Source organism: Ochlerotatus camptorhynchus, unplaced genomic scaffold, assembly GCF_037179485.1.
Source record: "Ochlerotatus camptorhynchus isolate MF236.1 unplaced genomic scaffold, CSIRO-AGI_Acam_v1.1 ptg000306l, whole genome shotgun sequence".
Taxonomy (NCBI): Eukaryota; Metazoa; Arthropoda; class Insecta; order Diptera; family Culicidae; genus Ochlerotatus; species Ochlerotatus camptorhynchus.
The window spans coordinates 1099233-1127036 of record NW_027040794.1 but is presented as its reverse complement, the minus strand read 5'-3'; the positions used below and the strand labels follow the sequence as shown (position 1 = coordinate 1127036).

The 27804-nt window shown below is 38.4% G+C and overlaps 1 protein-coding gene across 6 annotated transcripts in view; it reads left to right on the top strand.

Moving 5' to 3' along the window:
* Positions 1–27804, top strand: part of nolo (no long nerve cord) — a 777697-nt gene that overhangs the window by 735139 nt on the left and 14754 nt on the right. For 3 of the 6 annotated variants that reach the window (XR_010518214.1, XM_065229032.1, XM_065229031.1), the window contains 6 exons: positions 4673–4888; positions 4948–5409; positions 5468–6052; positions 6113–6209; positions 6467–6598; positions 23750–24046. Coding sequence is in view for 5 of the 6 variants with exons in the window: in XM_065229032.1 (XP_065085104.1) it covers positions 4673–4888; positions 4948–5409; positions 5468–6052; positions 6113–6209; positions 6467–6598; positions 23750–24046 (1789 nt within the window). In the remaining variant the exon portion in view is untranslated. The remainder of the gene's footprint in view (positions 1–4672; positions 4889–4947; positions 5410–5467; positions 6053–6112; positions 6210–6466; positions 6599–23749; positions 24047–27804) is intronic. The other 3 variants (XM_065229034.1, XM_065229033.1, XM_065229035.1) reach the window with 3 other exon arrangements.

Here is a 27804-nt window from a genome sequence, read left to right as displayed (position 1 = left end):
AGACAGATACGTACATTTTGAATTCAAAATGAATCGGGATGTGCACAAGATAGTTTTCTCTTGATGGTTTTTTCAACGTTTCAACGTTTTCGCTGAAATAATAGACATATCAATCAACGTATATTAAAGCACAGGTATAGTATTCGCTATAATGTTAAGGTAGTGGTAGAAAATGAAAAAAAAATGCAAAAACTATTTATAGAAATTGCACAGAAATGTATGAGATTCCTGCAACTTTGTCCTATTTCATTTTTTCTGAGTATTTTGAAAATAAATGCACTTTGAAAATATCAAGCAACATTTATGTTATGGTTGTCACTTATTTTATTATTTCTCTTGACCCATATTTCCAAATCATTTCATTTTCGGGACACATCCAGTGGATGGTTTTTCTAATAACTGGCAAATAAAATTAGGTCAATATTTTGAAAACAACAAAAGCCGAGCGGTATGAAAAATAGCCATTTTGACGTAGGACTACGTCTTTGATTTCTATATGGGGGTACACTTTGTGAAAACCGAAAATGGAACATGTTACAAATTAAGAAAGATTTTGAACTCAGCTGCCCCTGGTCCAATTTCAATAATTTTATCACCAATCGATCAGAAATATGGCTACGCATCGATAACAGTGCTTTCAAATGTTGATTTTCAACAAGAAACTTTTGAAAAACTTGTAAATGTCCTGCATTGTCCAAAAGCATCGAATTAACTAACAAATCCACCAATTACCTACATGCATACGCTGCTTCCCCAACACAGTCGTCAGAGAGTAGTAAGTAGACGAAACAAGTCGAAGTGACATTCGCCGCCTCCGATCCTCCGGCGCGTGCGAATAGGGAGGATGGAATTGCTTAATATTTTGCACACTCATCGCCATATTCAGAACCAAACGCAAATTCTTCGAGAAAACCACCATCCGTCGTCTGGCTCGTCGTGGCGGTGTCTGACGTATCTCCGGTCTGATTTACGAGGTGTGCTGAAGGTGTTCCTGAAAAATGAGATCCGTGATGTTGTCACCTACACTAAACACACCAAGCGTAAGCGGCCATGGATGTCATCTACGTTTTGAAGTGACAGAGAAGCACTTTGTTTGGTTTCGGTGGTTAAATCATCACCAATTTTGGCAACAAAAAAGCTCTTTTCAGGGCCACCAAGCTTATTACAGTAAAGAGAAGGAATAGAATTCATCTGCCTGTTTGTCCATATTCAGAACCAACGACCACACAAAATGCTCATGTAATCAAACTGGAAGCAGGGATACAAATTATTTTGAACAACCTTGATCAACTTTGAATCGCCACGGCCGGATATTTTCGATGGAAGAAGCAAAATCTAGCATCTAATTCGACGAAGACGGCAGAAAACGTTTGTGAAGCCGAGTTATTTACGAAAGAGAGTGTCTATGAAGAGAATCGATCAATGTAGATAGGACCTATTGAAAAGTGACGCGAGATTTGTTTTCCGTACTGAGCTCCAAAGCTACCGACGCCAGGGAGGCAGCTCCCACACCTGGACCCTACCAATCGACCCATCAACTCAACCGGGGACCAACGGCTTTACTTCCCGAAGGAAGGCGTGATCAGAGATGTTATGCCTTAGAACATGCCGGTGGCACCGACTGAGATTGGACCCAAGCCTGCTGGGGTAAGAGGTAATCACGCTAACCACCGGTGCCGATATCTTTCAATGTGATATCACGGCGAATTAGATCCACCCAAATTTGAGTTTAGTTATCTCAGAAATAAGAAATAAAGTGCAGGAACTCAGCGATGAGTAAATTTGCCTCATGTTTTCCCAGGTTTTTCCAGGATTTTCCAGGGAAAGTTTCCCGAATTTGAGAAAAGTAAAGATTGGATTCACTCAGTCTAGTTTCCACAGGAAACCATGAGACAAATTTAGTCATCGCTGAGTTCCTGCACTTTTGGCGATTATGAGTGAACTAAACTCAAATTTGGGTCGTTCTCATTCGCTGTGTACGCAAAATGAAAAGAGCCAGTGTCGCTACTTGATAGCAAACTACTCATAATCGGAGGAGTCTTTGTACCTTTTATACCACTTGTTTGCACATCATTCTGCTTTAACCTGAAGAGATATAAAAGAGCGCTGCTGTATGGCATTAGCTCATTTTCGCTTCGGACGGCTTGGTGAACAGCAATAGCAGCAGTAGGAAGGTGGTGGCTAGTCCACTCCTTCACACCTAATAAGCAACAATTGACTAGTCGTGGAAAAGGAGGAAAAGGTCTGGTAAAGGAGGCGCCAAGCGTCATCGCAAAGTTCTTCGAGATAACCGCCATCGGTCGTCTGGCTCGCCGTGGTGGTGCCAAACGTATCTCCGGTCTGATCTACGAGGTGTGCTGAAGGTGTTCCTGGAAAATGAGGTCCGTGATACTGTCACCTACACTAAACACGCCAAGCGTAAGTGGCCATGGATTTCCTCTTCAATAAAACGGTTCTTTTCAGGGCCATCAAGCTTACATCAGTAAAGAGTTGGAAAAGAATTCAGTCCATATTCAGAACCACAAGCCCCCAACGACCACACAAAATGCTCTCCAGAGTTGTAATCTTGTAACCAAACTTGAAAGCAAGGGTGCAAGTGATTTTGATTTATTCTCTTAATCAACTTTCTCTTTGAAAAAAATACTACAAATTTGGTACGCCTACAATTCAAAAACGGAAAGAGTTGAGATAATACATAATTGATCAATTAAAAGAACTAAATGCTCTTCACATTTATTCCATCCACTAGCGGTCCTACGTCAAGCTTCCGTTCGTGCCCCTAGGCACAGACCCTTCTACTGTTTTGATAATTTTGATACCTTCCGGTATTCTGCTTCCATACTGTTGTTTCAATAAGTAAAATAAAATATGTGTATATTTTTTTAATTCTACATTAAAAACCCTTCAAATTGGTTGATCAAGATCGAACAAAACTTGTTTGGCTGCGAAGTAATCTCAATTCAAAGGTATGATGAAATGATTTTTTGACTGAAATACTGAAAAAAAACCTGTACTCACTCATTTAATTATGTCTCATAAACCATATTCCCATATCCATTCAATTTGTGAACAAATCTTTGAGATGGTTATTGTAATAACTGGAAAAAATTCAGGTCAATATCTCGAAAAACAACAAAAGCCGAGTGGTATGAAAAATAGCCATTTTTTGATAATTTTGATACATTCTGATAATCAGCTCCTATACTGTAGTTTAAATAACACGAATCAAATCAAGGTTGTAGCCTAGATGGTCTCGAGCACTTTAGAGCAAATTCCAAAAAGGCGTTTTTATAGAATGTCGAAAAGAGCATCTGGGCAAAGGTTGGTTGAAGTCGGTGACATTGATCACAACTCTGTACACACTTGAGCTGGAATGACCCATATATAACGTTTGCTCTAAAATACTCTTAACAACATTTTTCATACTAATATCGATACAGCTGGAGCACGAGGGTAAATTTTTAATTTGCATCAAGCCTATATTTTTTTTTTTTTTTTTTTTGATTCTCAATGATGATACACATTAACTAAAAAATATATTAATTTCGTTAAACAAAGTATACCTACGATTTTCCACATTTTTATGATATGTTTCGTCCCATGTTTAGACATTCAGATAACTAACAATTGAGTTTTAATTATTATGATTCTTCATTATCTTCAAACGAAAAGATATTCTCTAGCAGTTTTCATTCTATTTGAATTGAATATGCAAATTGGTAACACGTAAGACAAAGTTCGATATGACTAGTCGTTTTTCAACACACAACTTAGCACATTTTGTTCTAATTAAGTGATCTTAAAGGCAAGTTCAAAGGATAAGGGTTTTAGCCTAAATACTTGCTCATACATATGTGTCTACTGTGGGTGGAAGAAGGTAAAATATATTCACTTGTTTACGTAAGAAAAAATTAAGACATAGACGTAGAATATGATAATGCATTATTTGTAACGACTTACTTTGAATGTTCATTAAAAAGTTATGAGTGGATTGTCAACAATAATTTAAGCATTGCTTAATATTATTTGGATCTTCACGTATCTACAATAAACAATACGAATACAACGTTAAAGAAAAACTTACGGGCTTTTTTGGGTGTCCGTTTAATAAAGTGAAAAGTCCTTATTCACAGCTTTGCCCCTGTGGGCAGTTCTGGTTCAGACGATACTTTGTAGGAACTTATCCGAAACAAATCTTTTCTGGATTTCTAGTATCTCCAGGGACCATGTATGTCCAGTTTCCCCTACTTGAAACGCAGAAAAAATACATTGTAAGCATTTGAATACATAACAACCGTTAATCATCCGTTTCATTTATATCCAACCCACATCAATCAATCACGCTTTAATCGGTTTTCCACATCATCTCTGAATTTGCATCCGCCATGTGCGTGGTTCAATAACTCAATCAGCTTTAATTAGCACTTTTCCGTCGAACGATCTGATCATAGTGACCTTCAGCTATTCGTGGCCCAGTTGTGGGGCACGTGTAGCATCCCCGGGGACTATCGGTCGTCAACATGATAATCACCTTTGCCCCATCAGTGCAGTGCCGTGATGATAATAATTGATTCGATTCTGATTTATGATCAATTCCTTTGGGTTTAGCTTGTTGCTCGTATTATAATCGGTGTTATGTTTCTTTTCTCTTCTATATATTCGCTTTCTACAGATTTATCCAGGACACCGAATGGTCACCGTGTAGCGTCACGTGCGGTGAGGGTATCCGGCGGAAACCGTTCCGGTGCAAGATTTTTCTGGAATTCTCCAAGCGGGTGGCAACTCTTAATGATTCCCTGTGTCACTCGTACAAACCGCTGGACGAAGTGGAACGATGTGTTATGGAACCTTGCTCCTACTCGCATAACTTTGAGGAATCTTACTTGAAGTGAGTTGTTTTGGTAGTTTATTAAGAATGATGTGGTTGACAGATTTAATATATTCCAGGGATGGCAATCGACAGAATTTGGATGGCATAAAAGTTCAGGCAGCTGTGCCGGGTAAAACCTACTCTTGGCGGGAAGAAGGCTACACGAGCTGTAGTGCCTCCTGTCTTGGGGGCGTCGAAGAGCTAATCATCAACTGTATTCGGGATGACACCGGAAAGATTGTGTCTCCGTTTCTGTGTTCTCCGGAAACCAAACCGGAAGCTCGGATACGAACGTGCAACGATATACCATGTCCACCTCGGTGGAACTACTCGGAGTTTACTCCGTGCTCGAAATCCTGCGGGTTCGGGATTCAAACGCGAGAGGTGACCTGCATTCACGAAGTTACTCGAGGGGGCGAGAACACCATGATCGTGCCGAACAGTATGTGCACCACCAAACCTCAACCGGATCGGCAGTATTGCAACATCATCGATTGTCCTGTACGGTGGGAAGTGTCGGAATGGAGCAAGTGTTCAAAGTAAGACTGTTTGATTTTTATCACAAAAATTTGTTTTATTATAAATGCTCTCTTTCAGACCATGTGGAGGCGGAATCAAAGAACGACGAGTCGAGTGCAAGCAGATTATGGCACAGGAGCATAAAGTGGAACGACCCGCGTCAATGTGTCCCAGTAGTAAACCTCCAGACAAGAAGCCATGCAACACAAAGGCCTGTGCTCCGGAGGATCAGCGACCTCCAATCGCTGGCACCAACTCAACTTTTATTCAGCATGACCCCAAGAAGAACAAGATAACTTTGAAGATCGGTGGTGCAGCTACTGTATTTTTCGGGACGCAAATCAAAATAAAATGCCCGGTGAAACGTTTCAATCGTACCAAAATCCGATGGAGCAAAGACCAGACTCCACTGATGAAGTCGAAGAAAATTAAGATTTCCAAAAAGGGAGCTTTACGTATATTGGATGTTACATTCCGGGAGGCAGGAGTTTATACATGTCACGCTGGTCTTAGCCATGCAGATCTACGACTATCGGTCAAACCTAAGCCCGGTGGAGTGATCAACCAGGATGAAGACAGAGAAAGGCATCGAGAAGGCGTAGGGTTGAATGCCCTCAGGGATCATACGTACGTTGCATCTCAAAATAGAAGTGACGAAAAAGGGTAAAGCTTCGATTGTCACTTCCCAAATGACATCCTAAATTTCTGCTTTAAAATTCACAGCGGTAGACGGAATCGTGATAGGAATCGAGGGAAAAACAGACAACGGCAGCCCCCTGATATTATCCAAAATGCAGAAAGTAGTGTAATGGAAGACGAGGTAAGTGAATCTGTACGCCAGATAATTCTTGCAGCTAGAACGTAGAATGAAGCTTGCGCAAATAATAACCTTGCTAATTGTAACTAACCTTTTCCTTTCTTCAAATATTTCAACCGAAAATGAATCTTTCTTCTATTACGCTATATCTCGTTATACATAAACCTACCACATCCGGCTTCGTAACGGCTACTAAAACCTTCCATCCACCCCCGTCGAATTGGCAACACCTATCTAAAAAAAATGTGTCGAACCGCTAGGAGCTATTGAGATCCCATTCCCAAATGACCGCCCTGGACAGTACGGTCGCATCCGATGCGGCAGTAGCGGCCAGTTCCGGCACCCGAACGATGCCGATGCCACACTTCCAGCATCTGCTGGCCAGCCTTCAGGTGAGATAGGCAGTTGCACCAGACTGTCAACGACTTTTTGCTCCCCGTCGCCATCCCGTCCAAGTTTGCCAAAAATGACAAGGCCCTTATTTTCTATCTTTCGGATATGTCGCGTATTTTGAGAAACTCTACCTCTAATGCGTAGCGATTACATGTTTGGCAATTGCATGAACCGAATACTGCATGACTAGTTATAGTGATTTTGAGGGTTTTTATTTTTGGTGAAATTCTTGCATGAGCCAGCTGCAAATCCTGAGGTTTATTAAGTTTTGTAACACATCTAAATGCTTGCATGATACATTTTCGTAAACTTTTTAGGTAATAAGATTGCCTCTTGAATGGAAAATAACTTCACTAATTAACAAACCATTCATATCAAATGCAAGTCAATGCACATGTTCAGAGAAACATCAGTTATTATTCTAGAAACAGGATTTCGAGGATAAGTATTGTTTAGCGATACAAAGGATTTAACATTTTATTTTATTTTTTCGTTTCATAGTACGATTACAGTTCAAGTGTCTCAAACTTCAACTGAGCCGAGTGACTTCGAATTATTTTACAAATGAAATGAAAGAAAAACAAATTCTGCTGCACAGTATGAGTTCTTCCCAAACTTGATGGGAAGTGACTTGCAAACTAATTCTGCTTTCATCTATCCGTTTTTGCTTCTCCTGCGCTAGCCGCTTTGCTTCCACTTTTTCCTTTGTCCGTTTCATCTCCGTACAGCGTTGCCAGTATTCCATATTTATCTAGATTTTCCAGATTTTTAGTTGTCTTGCCAGATACACCGACAGACCACGTATACTTCCAGATTTTTTAAAAATGTTCCAGATTTTTTAAAAATGTTCCAGATTTTCCCAGATTTTTTAACATGTTGCTTTAAAAATATCACTGCAATTGATTTAAGGTGATACTCTAAGGAAGCCTTATCGTGAAACTTTAAAGGCACAAATATCAGCTTCCACAAAACATACAAATTTGAAATTGCTACTCCTTGTTTGCTGTGCTACTACAAACAGAGAGTAGCAATTTCAAATTGGTATGTTTTGTGGAAGCTGACATTTGTACCTTTGAAGTTTCACGCTAAGGCTTCCTTAGAGTATCACCACTCTATAAAAAATAAAAAAGTCAAACTTGCTACTTTAATTATTAAAGGCCATTAACGTTGGACATTATTGGAATTTTAAGGTAATTCTGAAAATAGTTCACAGTTAAGTGTGAGGCGAATTTTTTATGAAATCAAAGGAGAATTTCAAGATACTTCTGAGTAGAATTACATCCATCTTTGTGGGCTTCGCGGTCGTGCGACGTCACCCATCATTTAGGCGTATTGTGAGTGCCACGAAGTGAGGGTACGATTCCCGGTGAAAATTTTGACAACCTAAAAATTTCCCTACTGGTCTAATTGGTGTGGTGTGTTGTCCGTTGTCTAGTGTAAAATATTCAGTCTGTGCCTCTGGTTGAAGAAGGTGTCAATTGTCTTGTCAACTCTGATGACAATCGCGTGGAGATTTTGTGAATAAAGGAAATATAATCCGGAAGATAAATCATAGAAGATTCTTATAATGAAACTTAAGGAGAATGCTGATACGAATCGTGAGAATAATTTCAAAGGAATTCTGTCCAATGTTTCTATGGAAATTAATTTTAATAAAATTTTAAGCGCAATTTCTGGGAGACTTTCAAAACCATTTTGGCAAAGTACTTGAGTGCTTAGGTAATACTGAAAAGGATTTCAAAACAATTCTGACCTTACCTTCAAAGCAATTCAAATGCAATTATCGGATAAGTCTGAGAAGAGTGTACCAAGGAAATTGTTAAAAATATTTTAAGAATTGCAAAGAAAAAAATGGACACAAAATTGAGCCAATTTTTGCCAGTTTGAGGGAGTTGTGGAATTAGAGAGTGATGTATAAGAGATTACAAGAGGTAATGCTAAGAACTCTTAGAATGTTACTGGAAAAGTTTAGATATTTTCGAGATTATTTTAGGGGAATATACAAAAGATATATGATGGAATTCTAGGATGATTCAAATTGAACAAAAAAAAAAGGCGAAGATATCCTGTGAAGAGTTTCAAGTAAATTCAGACGAACAAAGAAATTCATGATCTGGGTTATAAATTCGGGAATTTAGAATCTGATACTTCAAAAATGAAACTATCAGACTTTCATTTTAGTAATAAAATAAAATTATTCTTTGACATAAAATTATTCGTAATGGTCATGCGAATAAAAAAACTGTGTGAGAGTTCCACGATGTTAGGCTTCCGCCTCAAAATAAAATTACCTACTGGTCTGCTGGGTGTTGTGTGTTGTATGATGTCAAGAATTAAACTGTAAACCTGATCAACCTCAGAGTAATATTAGAATTATTTAGAACAAATAAAATCTTTAAATTCTGGTACTGCATCAAAAAGTAAGGACTACATCGACTATTAGTTCAAAAAATCCATTTCCTTGATTCTTTGCTTCTCATTCTTTTGAAAAAAGTTACAGATTTAAATACAATTCTAACCATATTTTCTGCTGTTTGACTCAATTTTTGAAATGCCGCGTAATAGATATTTGAACTTTTTGGGCACACTGTGTCAAAAAATTTCAACTTTTGGATGATTTTAGCAATGCTTACAAGTTATTTGCTCTATATAATTTATTTAAACATGTAATTTATAACCATTCTAGTATAATGAGAGAGAGAAGGATCAATATTAGTCGAGTATTAGTACAAGACACTGAAGAAGTCTGCACATTGTAGACGAAATACGCGTATCTGTCAAGGATAAGCAAATAAAGTAGTGGAATTAAATGGAAAATACTAATCCTTCTCTCTCTCATTATACAGGTATTTCACTAAGACGCCCACATTCATCAGGAACCATTCTAGTACTGACCTATTTTTACGGGAGATTGGCACATCACTTTGATTTCAATAGCATTATGTTAAAAGAGGATTTTTTGGAGCATTCCAGATTTTATATTTTACCTGGTCCAGATTTTTCTGAAAATGACCTGGCAACGCTGTCTCCGTATAGTCTACAATTCCACAATTCTCACGCAACACGAGAAAAGGGCCTATCATTGTTGATCGATTCTCTTCATCAATTTTCTCTTTCGCGAATAACCCGACTGCAAATGAATTTCCAATTGATTGTGTTGTTTCAGGCGCAATCATCTTCTGTCGATCTGTGCTGCGAGCTAAGCGAGAAATTCGTTTATGTTGCCGTGGTAAACCAAAGAAAAAGGCGATGAAGAGAATCGATCAACGAGGATAGGCCCTTTTCAAATGTTACGCGAGAATTGTAGAATCAATTTTCGATGCTTGCAAACAGGCGACTGCATGAAGATCTGTTTATTTGTCGTTGTTGTCCAACGATGTACTTTAAGACAATACACCGGCGTACGTACTACTGCCTCTGAATGATTACATGGGCTTGAGACCAGCGTTGCCAGGTTGTTTTAAAGCTTATCGGTATCAAAGGTATTAAAAAATCAGTATTTACTATTTATTTAATTTTATATTTTTGCCGTTTTTGAAAGCGAAAATTTTAACGATGGTGACGACTGGGATTTGAGGGGAATTGCTTTGTTTGACGGCTTTCTCAGTCTTAAAACACTCTTTAATTTTTTTAATTTAATTTTTAAAATTATCGTTTACGATCTTTTTTAATCGTTCTCAAGTGGTGATCAAAATTGTATCCAAGTAGTGCTTTTTTCAATTAAATATCATTAAATGAAACCAAAATATGGAAAATCAGCAACAACAACGACTAAACTATTGACAATAACGACAAACAATATTTTCCCTTGAAAAAAGCCACAATCCATGGCTGAAATGTCGGGCAGATTACATCGTAGTCGTTGCAGTGTTTTTAGACTGAGAAAGCCGTCAATCAAAGCAAAATTTTAGCTTTTAGAATGTTTGAATTAGCTTCTGAACTGAGCTGAAAAAAAACATCCAGAGAAAGACGAAAGAAGCTCTCTTGGATGAAGTTCGAGAAAAGCTGAAACAACATCCGGGAAACTTTCAAGACACGAATTGAGAAACTTGTGGCGAAAATTTAAATAAACTATCAGGAAAAAAATCGGATGCCACTTCCAAAGGAAACCAGAAAAGTTTCGGAAACCGGAGGTAAATTTCCAGAAGTAGCCATTTCCTGGGAAAAGCTGAAGAAGCTCGTAAAAATCTTCCAATAGATGTCGAAAAAAAATCTTTGGCTCATGGTCAAACTTCCAGAAGAAGACGAAAGAAGTTTCTGGGAGAATTACTTGAACTTCCTGGAGAAGACGAAAGAAACTTCCTGGAGACGCTGGCAGAAACTTCCTAAGGTAGATTGGAAGAAACATCTGAAGAAAGTCGGAAGCCAGTCGAAAGAAACAAGGACATAATTCCGGAAGAAAGAGATTGCTGGGGGATGTTCTAAAGATCCAGACAATTTTCCTAATATTCATAAAACATCCCTGAAAACTTCGCAATTTCCCTGAAGTTTTCGAAAAATTCCTGAAATAAACTTAGAAATATTCCTTAATTCCTCGAAATTCCTTAAAAGTTATTGTAATGTTCCTGAAATTAGGGGCTGTTTTGGAGTTCTCTGGTCATCCTCGAAGCGCTCGGAACTTCCCTGATTATAATGAGATTACTGGAATATCTTTAATCATCTTTGAAGGTCTCTGGAATTTTTTGAAGATTACGAAATCTTTAAGGGCTCTCACAATTTTCTTGAATTTATTGTAACATCAGCATTAAAGTTCACTGAACTTCCCGATTTTTTTAATTTTTAAAAGTTATCGACACTGCCATTAAAAAACATAGACCTTCCCTTAAAATGTTCTCACAATGTTCTAATGTTCATGTAACTTCCCTTACGTTTCCTAAATTGACATGAGCCCCTCAGTACATTGCTGATGTTTTCGGAAATTGCCTGAGTTTCTCGGAACTCCTTTATAATTTCAACAATTTCCTTGAAATGAATTGATTTGTCCTGATGTTCTCTGAGCTTCACTAAAGTTCCTGAAAACCATTAAATTTCCCTGAAGTTTTTTGGATTTGTGAAGTTCCAAAATATTTATGATGTTTCCTTAAGTTCACTGGAGTTCGCTGGACTTTTCTGAAATTTCCGGGTTTTCGAATTTTAATAGAAGTTAATGAAACTGTCTTTAATTTATCGAAACTTACACAAAAGTCTGGACTTTTCTGAAGTTTCAGAACTTCTTAAATGTTCCTGCAGCTAGTGTAGATCCGCAATAAAAATCTGAAAGCATCCTTGAAGTTCCGGGAAAGTTGAAAAAACTGGCGGGAGTAGATGAAAGAATCATTCGAGCGAAGGCTGAAGAAGCTTCCACGGTAAGGTGGAAGAAAATTTCAGGGAAAGTTTTCATCCAACTTCAGGAAGTTTAAAAATTAATCAAAACTTCCGGAAGTTAAATAATGTTTAAAAAATATTTCTCGATTCCCTAGGAATTACCGGAAAGAGCCATCGACTATTTCTCGATTGATGGGTAGCCAAAAACGGTGAGGAAATGCAAACATTAGTCGAAAGAGTATCAAGTATAAGGCATCATCAAAGATGATTGTTTAGAATTTTGAATGTTAAAAAATATGAGGTATTCAAAAAGATATAAGTCTCTCACAAAAATTTTCTCCAAAATTCGAGCGCGGGCAGGCAATAATTTAAAAAAAAATCGGTATAATTCGGTATACAATATCAAAAATCGGCATTCTAAGGAACCTTATCTGTATATCGGTATCTAATTCGGAAATCGGTATAAATACCGATAAATCGGTATATCTGGCAACGCTGCTTGAGACACGACTAGAGCTTTTGGCCCACTACAGGCCATTCCAGCTTCCTGATGACATATGAAATGGCAAATGTTACGTGAGATGGGACTGATACTCCATTTTATATTTAATTATGTTAAGCATTTCAACGTTTTATTATGAGTGTCGGGGTAAGATGGACATAGTGAACAGATTGAATAATGAGCATCCCGCATTCCAGTCAGAAACCTCTAATTGTTCGAAACAAATTAATTGGTAGTTGGTTCAATATCACCATTGCAATGATTAATGAAGAATTATGTTGTGTCGAAACATAAGAAATCCAAGGCCAAAGCACAGGAAGTTCACTATGTCTCACTTATTAATTTTGTCCCACCTGTTCACTATGCTCCCCCTAATTTCATTTAATCACTAAAAATCCTATGATTGCATGAACCGCAGAAAAATGTTCAATGGCTCATAGTTAAAGTCTATATAAAACGTAAATTTAATTTAAGGATCAATTATCTTTGATGCACTACTAAAAAATGCATAAGAAGTTTTTTTTTTCGTCGCATCATTTCAGCTCGTGTCATTCACCTTTTGCTATTTTACCCAAAATGATGCGAGCTTTTTGCAATCTGCAATAAAGCGTCACAAAAAATGCTTTTAAATTTTTTCGAAAATGCATCAAAGTGAATTTAACTTAAATGCAATCGCTGTCATACTTTGATACACTGGAAAATTTGTCAACCAACTGTGAATTTAGTCGAGCTAATTAGTCTCAGTTAAAAATAGACTCGAAATGATTATTTTTTATTCTAGAAGCTGTTGATGCAAACACACATGAGGCTTCATTCACTGCTAATTACCAGATCAGCGTATGTACGGCACGTAATCATAAACTAAATTAGCTTTAAATATTTAATGAAATGTAGCTCTATTCATGTCACTGCAATACTATCAGATTATTCTTTGTTTGATCGGTTTAATCTACACACATATATTTTAATCCATTACTGAAAACGTGCATTGGCATTCGGAAAAAAAAAAACATGGATACAGATTTTGTTTATCGGATAGCTAGTGAACCTTTTGATATAAAAGAGGTCAATCCTGAATGCATGATGAATTTATTCATTGGATTTCTTCAAAATATCATAAAACAACAATCACATTCAACAACATCACACAAACAATCGTTTTCCGCACTCTCCAACATCCATGATTTGCATTTCCATGCAGTGGATACGAGTTATTGCGAGGGCTATGTTTACTGATACACTTATCCTGTGAATTGTGGTGGTTGTTCGTTTGGTCACGGTTGTTGATGTACAAATTAAATCCACCACACAGCAAAACAAATGGCAATCAGCAAGCGAGCGTGTAGCGCCGTCGTCACGCGGTTAAAAGAGCGCCACCAACGCCGGTGAAGTTAGTTCCCTACTCGACTGCTGTTGCCACGTGTTTTAAGCCATGTCCTAGTTCTACTTGCCATGTTCCAGTCCATGTTTGTTTATGGTTGTTGAGAAAAAAAATTATCATGCTATTTTTTCGGGGATTCGTTTCGTGAATACCGATCGTACTGTTTCCAACAAATTGTCATGGTTTTTGCATTCAATTTTACCTTTAGTTGACTGCTGTTGTGCCCTTCGCAAATGAGTAGTGGTTTCAATTAATGGCTTTTGAGGTGTATTCATGGTGGCATTGGTGACAATGGGTACTGATATCGAAGGGCAATTTTTTTGGGTTAGCTAGTGTTAGCTGGGTTATTTTTTATTTAGTTATAATCATTTTCAACTGCCTTTAAATAAATGACAAATGTGGGATTGGTATTGTTATTATTCATTGCGTCTCGATTGACAAACTAAACAATATACATTATGTTCCAAATAAATGAAGATGAAGAAGGTATTTTATGACATCGAATTTCAACATGAGGGATTTTATCTCAAGGTGGGAGAACATTGGAAATCGATGTCTTATGATACTTCGTAAATTGGAAGAAGGACAATAAGCACAACACACACTTTACCTTGCTGTTCGTAGGAAGTTGTAGACAAAATGGAGTGTTTCTACTACAGATGACTTCTATATTTATTTTGATTTCTATATGTACCGTTTGATTTGATAAAGAATCAAAAATCGATTATATTTTGTAAAATAGAACACTGCTTCATGATTCCAAATTCGGCCTACGGGTTTCAATCCTGTACACATAAGAAAAGTCATTGGATTTACTTCGTCATACAGATGAAGTCAGAAATGTAATTGCTTGGAGTACTGCTTTTGTTGTTGAGAATAAAGGGTGAAAATATTCAAACTTTTCATAAACTATATTTAAAGTCCTTGTGTTGCAGCTCTAGCTATCGTACCAAATGTATAATTGAATCGTTACCATCATAATCAAAGCTTTATTTTTATATTTTTTGCTGGATAGGACAAAATGAGTGATAATCTGAAGTAAGTTTTGAACTACCCATCTTAATCAGTGCTGAAATTTGTCATTGTCTTTGAAATACTTCACGCAGTATTGTTAAATGTATGTTTTAACATTTTCACTAGATGAATTGACCCTTCGTCAAAATCTCATTCACTTTTTCGTCAAATACAAACATTTACCTGGTTATTAAAAGTGTAATTTTGTGCTTTCTTTTAATCATTATTGTTAGCCACGCTGTTAAAGATGGCGATTACTGATTACTTTGATTTTGCTGCACACCTATTTGGACCCTATCTGAGGTAATCCTGCTTGGACATTGACTTGCAATATTCCTCTTCCGTCCTTGGGATTCTTATAGTAATCTGTTTGGTGTTTTAACTACGAAGCGGACTAGATTGCGAGGAGGACATGTATCTCGAATAACCATAAGGAGGTATTTTTCTTAGATGCAAAGAGAAACACGTCTACTTCAGTTCACGTTCAACTAAAAACTCTTCATTTATTTTCAGCTTCGAGCGATACACACCAAAATATCCCTTCTAGTCCCTTTTTCTCTTTTACTCATTTTAATCTTGTTTCGTGAGTGCTTGCTCTTCAGCACGACCACAACAACTCCTCCCTTATTTAAGAAAAAAAACATTATTCGACTTTTTTTAAATCTAAACAAGAAGCTGCTCAATCAATACTGGCATTGTGAATCAAAGGAATATAGCTGAATTCAAATTATTCGTTAATGAAATAGATTCATAAAAAAACCTCGATCGACTTCTACTTAATAGTACACAAAATCTCGTTTTCTCTTCTTCTTGGAATTTTTATTTGATCTTCTGACTACCAGTGGACTCTGGTTAACTTCTGTAACAGGATTATCGATTGGATTCTCTTCTCCGTAGATGAATGAATCCGCAGGGAATCCATAAAAATCGGGTTCAGAGTCAAAGACCCCTCCAATATCCTCAATGTCTTCTTCTCTTCTTCGTTTACTGGTTCGGTGTCGTTCATTCTCTCCACGGAAAACAAAAGTAGGACTAATTTTCCGCGAGAATCTTCTGAAATTTTGAGCTGTTGCTTGTGTGCCGAGATCAGTCTGCCACCGAGCGAGATTTACATTTCGCCTTCCTACTTAAAAGCAATCCAGCCAGGTACGGCCTATTAACGGTACAAAATCGTTGTCACACCTAAGCACAACAAGATACAGTTGCTGTCTAACTACGTCAAGTTGAACTACTGCACTCATCCTCCCCAAAACCTTCAACCTCTTGCCATCGATCACTGCCAGCTTTTTGTTACAAGGCATAAGTTTGCTGTGAGGAAATTTTCTCATAAATAGTTCTTCTGAAATAACGGTTTCCGTCGAATCGCAATCGATCTCCATAGTCAACCTACTTTTTTCAACCAAAACCTTAACATAACAAGCCTCGTTTATGCGGTTCGCCGACGAAATCAACATACACGGCAAATCATCATCATCGTCATCTGATTTTATCGATCTTTTGAAATTGCCAGATAAAACTTCAAGCTTAGGTTTTGGAGAGCCCAAAAACTTGACATCTGCCTGATGTTTTCCTCTACCATTTAGTTTGTAACAAAACTTCCGAGTATGGCCTCTCTTTTTACAAAAAGAGCACAAATAAAACGGTTTATCTAAGTCATAGTTCCTGTCAGCATATCTACCTTGCTTGTTTCTAGGCGAAAACGAAACACTACGGTTGCTACTTCTGCTCCTGCCATGGTACCTTTGTCTTGATCGGGAACGAACGTCTTTTCGACCTAAACGAGCCACTACGGACACATTCTTTTCATCATTGTCTTTCAAAACACTAGTTCTGTTACTAGAGATCTCATGACTTAATATAAGCTTCTCTTCTCTAGTAGCAGATAAGTCATCTTCGTCACATAGCTTTTTTTTTTTGAAGATCCCGGTTATGAACACCTATCACAAGTAGATCTCGAATGGCCCTATCTTTAAAGGTACCGAACCCACATTGCTCGGCAAGAACTTCAACCGCTATTACAAAATCTTCAGATTTTTCATGTCTGCTCTGTCTTCTACTCCAAAATTTATAACTATGAATCACCTCAGAGTCACATTTATCAAATCGTTTTTTAAGTGCTTCAGTTATCTGCTCATACGTCAGATCCTTAACATCCTGACCCGGAAAAAGCTTTTTTATCTCTGAAAATACTGTTACTCTACAAACAGCTAAAAATGAGGTTTTATATTTGGTTTCTGGCACATTGTTGTTGAGGAAAACATACTCTAACTGTTCAACGTATTGAGCAAAAGGGATTGAGTTGGGCAGGTATGGTTCAACTGAAGTTGACACTGACATTCTTTGCTTACTTGTGGTATCTCACCACCCAGCTGATCAAATTCAACGGCGATAAAATGCACTAATCCCTTACACGGGACACAAAATGAAATTCGGCAAAGCACACAGCAACAAAAACGTCAGCAACAGGAACTCGCAGCAAACATCAACAGCAACAGCAGTAGTCTTCGTTGCAGGAACAGCCGCCATCAATCCTTCGCAGCACCGGTACCGATTTTCCGACGCTGATATTCACAAACCAGACCACCGTCGACCAAATGCACCTAACTAAAAGATGCACTCAATGCACTCATGCAATGTCTATCCCCTGCTTGTCTCACGTTTCGTTGATCGTAGTTGCAGATATTGGTATGATCGTAATTTCACTGTTCTTCTCTCTTGTCACATTCAACGTCGACACTCACACATGCAGGCACTTTCCAAACAGCAGGTGACGTGAGTGAATGGTGAACTTTTCGGATGAACGGTAAATGGTTTCCGTAGTTACCCACTCTCTCTAAAGTCCTACAGTAAAAGTATGAACGTCTGTCAAAATTTCTCGATGAACATTTCAAATGGTCCTATCTGCTTTGATCGATTCTCTTCATCGACTTTCTCTTTCGTCAATAACTCAGCTGCAAAACCTTTCCCTGATGTATTTGACGTTTTGGACGCTAGATAAGAACCTCCTTTATCAAACTATGTGGTAGAATTAACGCGAAATCTGTTTGCATAGCAGTGGTTATGAAAAGAGAAAGTCGATTAAGAGAATCGATCAAAGCAGATAGGACCATTTGAAATGTTCATCGAGATTTGTTCCATGCACCGCTTTGCTCGATTGAAACAGCTTTTTTCAGTTTTGTGGTGACAGTCGTCCATACTTTTACTGTAGGGCTTTAACTCTCTCCGGTTTGCTAGTGATTTTGTTGGTGTAGTGGTGTTGGCCCTTTCCGTACAGACACTGTACGGATCAAAAAAAGGAAACACAAAATGGTGTATGATACACGCCGAAAAAAAAGGACGCACGTTTTTGAAAATGGCGTGAGGCAAAAATTGTCTTTTGAGAGTTCTCATAAAATTTATATCCAAAATGCACGGGAAGTCTATAGCGGTGCTTTTTTTTATAAGAAAATGGCAGTTGATGAGCGCTATTTAACGCACAAAAATACCTTCAAAAACAGTAACAAAAGACCACCTTTAGAAAACTGGACAAATAATCCAGACAAAAGGATAATATCACAATAGTGCTATAAATCTCCTAGCTTTTCCCTTAAATGGTACTGCGATAATTTCAACTTACTGTGGGAATGTAGAGTGAAATTCTTTTAACACTACAGCACGCAATTACACACGCGATAACACTCGCGAAATTTAACTTTCAATTTAATCGCATTTATACTCATCGCCACTGTTTTAACTACGAAGCGGACTAGATTGCGAGGAGGACATGTATCTCGAATAACCATAGGAAGGTATCTTTCTTAGATGCAAAGAGAAACACGTCTACTTCAGTTCACGTTCAACTAAAAACTCTTCATTTATTTTCAGCTTCGAGCGATACACACCAAAATATCCCTTCTATTCCCTTTTTCTCTTTTACTCATTTTGATCTTGTTTCGTGAGGGCTTGCTCTTCAGCACGACCATAACACTTGGAAGTCAATTTGGATAAACGCTTTTTTGCCGCCATGGCGTCTAAACGCAAACGAAAAGGACAATCTCTTGATCCCCCTTCTGAAAAAAAAATTCATTTGAGTAGTCAGTTTGATATGCTCACGGATGATGCGAATGATCCACCATCCAGTTAAAATTCCACTAACATGCCCAGCTTAATGCCAAGAAGATAAAGGTTCTCCATATCGTGGTAAGCAGTTCCGTTTTGCATACTCTTTTGAAAGGACTTCTGTTCCGTTCCACTTCAAGTTGACCGTCGTTGTGAATGCCAGTTATTGGCTGAAACCTTGGACGGATTCAAACGTCTTCTCAAGTATCTTACTGAGAAGCAGCACATTTTTTTTACTTATGACAGCTGAACGTCTGTTCAAGATTGTCTTGAAAGGTCTGCCCAGTGGTGAATCTGGCAAAATTTCTTGGAGTTGTGCCACTCAAAGTTATCAAAATGAAAATGAAATCCCGTCCTGGCGAGTCGCGCAACGGGATTTCTAATGTTTTTTATTTAGTTCACTTCAAGTCTAGTGAACTAAACAACCTCAAGGCCTTGGAAAAAGCTAGCCTTATGTTCCATGTCCGAGTGAAGTTGGAAATCTTCAGGAAGACTGGAGGAAATATCCAAAACTTCACCCAGTGTCCTAAGTGCCAGGTATGGTGTCATGGAATAAAAATGGCCACATGCCAGCTTGGTGCATGAATTGTGGTGATTTCTCTCACGCATACGCCTGACCTGTGAAGGAAGTTCATGAGAAATTTAAATTTTCAAGTTGTGGTGAAAATTACAAATCCAATATTTAAAAATGCACAGCTCATAAAGCGATCTTACAATCTCGTTCTAAATAACAGGTAGGAAACGCACTACGTTTCCGATCAGATACTAATTTGTCAGCTGTTCATACTGTTCATACTATCACCACAGACAAACAGACATAACAAATTGAATTTTTCTCATTGTAAAACATCGTCGCTAAAACATTACCGCCATCTGTTGAGTACACTGCGTTGGGTAGTACACTGAACAGATGGCGGTAGTGTGTAAACGTCAAACGCAAGGGAATTGACTATGCGCGCCACAGGTGGCGGTACTACCAACTACGATACTTTTAAATTGACCGTTAAATGGTTGTTCGATGAACAACTTGCTAGTGTTATGTCTGTTTGTCTGTGCTATCACGTTCAGCAAGAAACTAATTCTACAGTCGTACCCGTAGGCAGGAGTTGAAACTTTTGACGTTTCTTGACGTAGGACTACGTCTGTGATTACTATATGCGGGCACACTTTGTGAAAACCTAAAATGGAACATGTAACAAAATTATGAAAGATTTTTAACGTTAATAACTCAGCTGCCCATGGACAAATTTCAGTAATTTTATCACCAATGGATCCGAAATATGTCTACGCAAATTAATGACTTAATCATTTTTTAAAATTTCACTATTGAAAATTGCACGCATATGCAATTGTTGCTATGGTAATTAAAATTATCACCGATTGCCTACGAAAAGCGATTTCACTAACACATTTGAATTCAATCCGGTCTTACCCAACGGTGTTTATACAATCACCGCGTGGTGAGTGGTGGCGTTCTCCAGTACACAACCAAAGGCTCCCCGTAAGCAGCTAGCTATCAAGGCTGCCCTCAACCGCTGATCGGATTCAGTCCAATCACCGTGTGTGGAGGTATTCGGTCGTCGGCATCAGTAGCAGCAGTGCTTTCGGCACGTGACGTTAAACAGTATTATCCAGTACACGACGAAAGGCTGCCTGCAAAAAGTGAGCTGCAGCCCACATCTATGACAAGTGCGTCACCCTCATTACAAACAACATACAGCTCACCAGCCTTATATGGGTTCAACACACTAATAGCTCAGCATTACTCAATCATTACGACAAAACGGATTCCTACAAATCATCGTGAGAAGTCATTGTTTACAAAAGCTGTTACGCCTAAGCCCAGCTCTATCTAGATATGTTTAAATCTAATATACCATGTTCTAGAAGCAACATTGCATAAAACCAAAGTCGGTCGCGGCATGAAAGTGGTCTTATTTTGATCCAGAGATGTTAGATTTTAATTCTTAATGCGCCAATCGATAGAAATTTTTTCTTCAATTCTGTTAAAATTAGGATTTTATCATTTTTCAAAATGTCACTATTGAAAATTGCACGAATCTGTAATTGTTGCCATGAAAATAAAAATTATCACCGATTGCCTGCGAAGAGCGATTTCCCTAACACAGATTTCAAAATTAAATTCCATCCGGTCTCACCAAACGGTTTTTATTCAATCACCGCGTAGTGAGATTCTTATTCCTACACAAAACACAAGCGCCTGCTGCAGTTAACAAATAAGATTTATTATATAAGACCACGTAATCTTACGTCACCATTGCGTACAACCCCATAGGGCTGTACCTAATAGTTTTTACTACACTCGCTTCGTCGCCTCGCGCAACAGTCTGTTTGTATTTGTACTCTCATGCTCTACCGTCGTCTCTCTTATACAACACAAATTATAGAATAACATTCGAGCAAAAAGAAAATTATCAAATAACTATCATATGACATGTGTGATTTCATTCTAATTCCTCATTTGGTGTAAATTAAACCATCGTGGGCCGATTTAAATGATAAAAATATCAAATGAAAGGTTATTAAAAATACTTTTCAGAAAAAAATATAACAAGTTTATTAAATTGAAGTTTTGTATGTTATTGTATTAATGATCAAACTTTATTTTTTATTGATGTTCAATGACTACAAAATAAAAGAAAATTATTTGATAAGGCTACCGGTTTTCCAAATGCGTGTTTCCCACCTTCCATAAGATTTTGTACCGCTGTTGTATCAACCTTATTTGATGCTGAACGTCTATTGGCTTTCAACTGTTTCTCATTTCCAATTGTTTTCTGAGTTTTTTTGAGGTTCCGCTTAACGATTACCCAATATTTTTCAATTGTGTGCAGCTCCGGTGAGTTTGGAGGATTTTTGTTCTTGTGTAAAACTTGCACGTTGTTGGTGGTATAACGTTCCTAAACCATTTTCCCGTAGTATGCGGAAGCGAGGTCTGGCCAAAACAGCACGGAACAGAGGTGTTTCTTCAAAAAAGGCAACAATCATTTTTGTAAATCTTCCTTTACATAAATATCTGGTTGACAATGCCAGTTGTCACGAAAATTTCGCTTTTCAGCCCACAGGTGCAAATCCCCTGCCAAACCAAGTATTTTTTCGGGAACTTTGATAACTTTTTCTGCTTAAAATTATCTTGAACCGGTCCTTTTCCGGCAACCGTGTAAACTCTTGACCTGGAAGCTGCTTGAAATCCGCCTTAACGTATATTTCATCGTTCATTATAACGCAATCAAATTTCTGAATTTGTGAAAAATTGATACGCTGTTCCTCTTTCTTCGACGCCATTTTGACAACTCAATGGAAAATTGCAGAAACTAAATAGAGGCAATATTCCGTACGCACAGACCTACAAAATGAAGGGTGTTCAAGTTTTAAAAATGCACGTTTAAAAAAATTCGCCAATTTTTTTACCGTTCTACCCTTTATTTCAAACACAACAAGATGAGCCACCGGTCAACAAAAACACAGCCGACATACTCCAATCACTCGAGAACAAAACGTATGCAAAAAACAAATTTAATAAAAATTATCGCACGCTACGCCCGGGACTATTAATGATACGCAACCGATCCGGGACTAATAATGATACGCTTCTCACACAACACTCTATTGTTTATTGAAATAATGAACCATTTAAAAAGCATGACGAAGTTATTAATTGTGTTACATAATGTAGTTACTACGCTAAATTTAAGCAAAATATTAACAGCTTGCATCCAGACCCATTAACTCTAATTACCTCATATTTTATTTTGTCCGCTTCTACCTGTTTGATGTTAACCGGACATGTAAAAAACACAAACACGATATTATACCTCGAATTTTCTTTACCCCATCTTTTTACATTGTTACCCCAACTACCACTTCTACCATCACCAACACCACCACCACCGATTTTACCACACATGGACACAAATAGGTAATTTCCTTTTATTAACCTTGGTTTTACTTTCATCCCAAAACAACAAATCCCTGGCTGTTTTTTTCCACCCACCTTGTTATGTTTGACCATTACAACGCTAATGATTTTAACTAGCCCACCGGCCATTTCCGACCACGTCAGCCACTGAAAACAACTCATTCTCACCAAACCACCAAGCGTAAACCGCCGCCCCACTCAATCACCCACTGCTGGTGACCATCATATAGCAATCACAGTTTTGTTTTCCTCCCACCCTTGATATACATATTTGATTGTTGTTTGATATGGTGGTAGTTGTTGATTTTGGCACATGAAGCACCCTCACAAACCGGGAAAAAGTGGAAAGAAAATAATTGGCACTTGAAATTGATCCACCACACGTCGAAACGTTTCAAACATTGGGAAATGCATTCAATGTGATTGAGTAATCTGATGTGTGTATTCGATTTCTTTTATTTCTGTTTTCCATCCAAATAATAAATATTCATTCAATTTCACGGCTTGACGCATTAAAAAACTTATTCACTGTATTCATTTTCAAACGATAAAAAACCCACAAGTGCAGCACAGTGAACAAAATCTGTAGAAAATGTATCAGAAAATACGAAACTCAATATGCACAGCAAATCGAAATTTTGGAATCTTTTCACCGAATTCAACCACTTGTTTGAAGCACATTTCTGATTCTCTGTAACGTTGTTGTTTTTCCACATTTCACTTCCACCCACTACTAACTGATAGAATGTGTGTTTGTGCCCCGTTTCCAATCAATTCCATTTCAAGTATCCTCTCAATTCGCTGACAGATTTTTCCCACATCCATAGCAGGTTTAATTAACAGGAGCAATCTGTTCTCTCTTTTATTTCTCTGCCTCGTTGTTTGTGCTGATTCAATGTTTCGGATCGCAGTTTCTTTGGCCATTTCAGACATTCAGCAACTCGAAAGGCCATCAGCTGCTAATGGACCACGAGTACAGCCACTTCGATTCTGAACGAGCCGAGAAGGACGAACCGGCCAGACCAGTGAATATCTACGAGCTGCTCAAGTCCAGGGACAGAGCGAGATCGAATGCCAGCGAGGATGACGATCCGAATGTCAATGATGAACGAACAGCAGCAGCCTTGGAGAGCATCGAGTTCGAGTGGATGACCACACCCTGGTCGGAATGCTCGCAGACCTGTGGCGCCAATGGCAGTGGCTATCGGGTAAGTCAAGTGAAGTGAATCCAGCGATTGGTTTTTCGCTATCTTTGTGGTCATGAAATGATTAGCCCTATTATGATGGTTACTTATGATTACGCATCTACGTAATCAGATACTTTCAGAGATTTTGAACTTTTTAGGTGCATCAGCTTCCTAGCCAAAATGATTTGTTTTTCTTCTTTTCGGGACCTAACACCACTGCGACCAGTAATTTGATCTATTGTAGTATATCCCGTGTCTTTAGTTTAGTGCATGTTATATTACTCCATCACTATTGAGAAATGATGAAGTATTTGATTTTTTTTACAGTTGTCATTCTCGCATTTATCGCAAGGATCCGACTCTAATAGAAAGGTCCCGCTTTTTATACCATTCGGAGTGTTGAAAGACCCTCCAAAGGCGCGCCGCTTTGACAATCAAAATTGGATTCCTTAGTAAAAAAAATTAAGGAATGACACCGATAATGACCATGCATCAGAACCCTAGTCTTAACCACTTCAAACCAGGGAACAACGAATGGAAGATTAGGAATCACATAAATGAAGACTAACAAACTCATTTTTTCCTTGTTTCAAGATCATCCTCGGTCCAGGCAACCCGAGGACTTATCACTATCAACAAGGCACACGGGAAAAAATCCGATCTCCGAAATGAGATAAATGACTCATGATTTCATGAACACAGCGTATTTTCATGTTATGAAAATACACCATGAATAATATTCATGATATCATGAGCAACTTTTGCGTAACGCAGCAAACATTCCCAAAATCATGAATCATCCGAGTTGAAATCATGATCTAAATTCATGGGTTTATCTTTTAAAAATGTAAAAAGATTAAAATAAAGCATCAAACTGGATTCGAACCAAGAACCTTGAGATCACTAAACCCATACTTTGACCACTAAACTATCAGTACTTGTATAAGATGGAAGGCAAAAGGCGAATAAGAGATGCCTATGTAGTTCGGTTTATGAACACGGTTTGCCAAGTACGTGTAACGCTTTTAGCGGTCTTGATTCCTCTGCATTACGAAATCATGAATTTCCATCCCGAAATCATGAATCATTGTTACGATTTCATGGGATGGCAAGTTTTTTCATTTCATGATTTTTTATTCATGAAAATGGAATCGGATTTGTTTCCGTGCATAAAAAGTAACAAGGACTAAGATGTGTTCCTTGGATTACTGAAAAATCCTGTTCCCCTAGTTTGAAGTAGTCAAGACCAGGAATCGGCTGAATACTCCCGGCTTTGCTCAGGAAAATTTTACGCCTTAATATGCTAAGTCACTTCTCTCTACTCACTCACTTACTTATTCCTCATCCATCAACTTCTCAAACCCTGGCGTATCATCCACTTACCCATACACTCATAGTATCATTCTCTCACTTTCCTTTCACCATTCTTGTCTCAGTCGATCCAATAGAAAAAAAAATAGGTTTAGCGATTAGCAAACGTTCTCGTTTATATATTGAAGAAATCAATCAATCAATCCGTTGGAAATCTACTGTGATACAATTGTTTAGAATTTCAGACTTTTGGTCAGCTGCTGAACATAAGAGTATTTGGCCCATGAAGTTCTTGGGTTAAATAAAATGTTCAACACCTGGAATAATTTGAATGAAATGTCTATTGACTTTCGTCCTTTTTTCTAAACGCGTGTACTCAGTTGTGCTCAATTGTAATTGTAATTGTAATTGTAATTGTTCAGTGTATAGGTTGTGCCAACCGCTAAGTTGGCTTATCTAGGGACTAACCCCCTAGTCTATACACCTATTCCCGTTGCACTCGTCAGCTCGTGCGATACTCTAGACACACATGGGTGGTCGTATCCGGGTCCTCCCCTGGGTAGGCTCGTGTCCGTCCAGGTTCTGGTACATTAACTTATATCTATGCATGGTAATTATACTTTGCAACTCACCTTTTGATTATAAATGTCGATAATGCTGAAACTATATGAACGCCAGTGTTTTCACGAATGAGAGATTAACTGACGAACACGTTACCTTAGCAGCTAGTAATGTTCCACTGTACGGTCAAACACTGGGTGCGATGGATGTCAACGTCGAGATGATTTCCACTGCCGCATCACAACTCAAGTCGTCCTTCAATCCAGGACCCGATGGCGTTCCATCCGTATTCCTGAAAAAGCATATCGCCAGCTTGCTGATGCCTATGCTGCACCTATTTCGATTGTCCATCTCGAGTGGTACATTTCCATCTTGTTGGAAATTCGCACATATGTTTCCTATCCACAAAAAGGGCAGCAAACGGGATGTGGACAATAATCGTGGAATTACGTCGTTGAGTGCAGTTTCGAAGTTATTCGAGTTAGTCATCATGGAGCCTCTACTCTCTCATTGTAAGCAGTATCTAAGTGGTGATCAACACGGCTTCACTTCCGGTCGTTCTACTTCCACAAATCTGCTGTGTTTGACATCGTATCTTACGGAAAGCATGGCAGAGAGGACTCAAACAGACGTCATATACACCGACTTGTCAGCTGCCTTCGATAAGCTAAACCATGCCATCGCGATTGCCAAGTTGCATAGACTTGGGGTCAGCGGCAACCTCTTGCGATGGTTTCGTTCATATCTCACTGATCGGCAACTGATGGTTGCCATTGGTGATAACCGGTCCAATATCTATCTAGCTACGTCAGGAATACCTCAAGGAAGTCACCTGGGACCTTTGATTTTCTTACTCTACTTCAATGACGTGAACTTGGTCATCGAAGGCCCACGACTATCGTATGCAGACGATCTTAAAATCTACCTACGAATCCACTCGATTGATGACTGTCACTTCCTTCAACGTCAGTTTGAAGCCTTTGCCAGCTGGTGTAATTTGAACCGAATGGTGGTTAACCCCACTAAGTGTTCAGTGATCACTTTTACTCGGAAGAAAGAACCAATCACATTTGAATACAAACTTATCGGCACTGTAATCGACCGTGTGAACCATGTGAAAGATCTGGGTGTTATTCTGGATTCTCAACTAACGTACAAGCAGCACATCTCGTACGTTGTCGACAAGGCGTCTAGGACATTGGGATTTATTTTCAGGATAGCAAAGAATTTCTCCGATATCTACTGTTTGAAGTCACTGTACTGTTCCTTGGTGCGATCCATTCTGGAATATTGTTCTGTAGTCTGGAGTCCAAACTACAACAATGGTGCTGAGAGAGTTGAGTCCGTTCAACGCCGTTTTCTTCGATTCGCTCTACGGAAGCTGCCTTGGAGAGACCCATTTCATCTGCCCAGCTATGAAAGTCGTTGCCAGCTGATTGATCTGGAGCCTCTCCGAACTAGAAGAGACACCTCTAGGGCCCTGTTCATTGCGGACACTTTACAAGGTAGAATTGATTGCAGTGTAATCTTGGGGCAAGTCAACATTAACGTCCAACCCCGTGCGCTACGTAACAACGTTATGCTGAGATTGCCACTTCAGCGCACAAACTATGGCATGAACGGTGCAATAGGTGGACTGCAACGAGTGTTCAATCGAGTCTCGGGCATCTTCGATTTCCATATGCCCCGACAGCTGCTACGAAGATACTTCTCATCGTTTTTTTTCTGGCACAGTTAACCGTGAATGTTTGTGTGTTTTATTTATGTATTTTATTCTTAGTTTTTATTTTTTGATTTATAAATCATCATTGGGGCTATACACAGCCTGTTGATGCAGACAAATAAATAAATAAATAAATAAATAAAACAATGTTAGTGATCATTATTAGGTGTGTGCTGCAATGGAG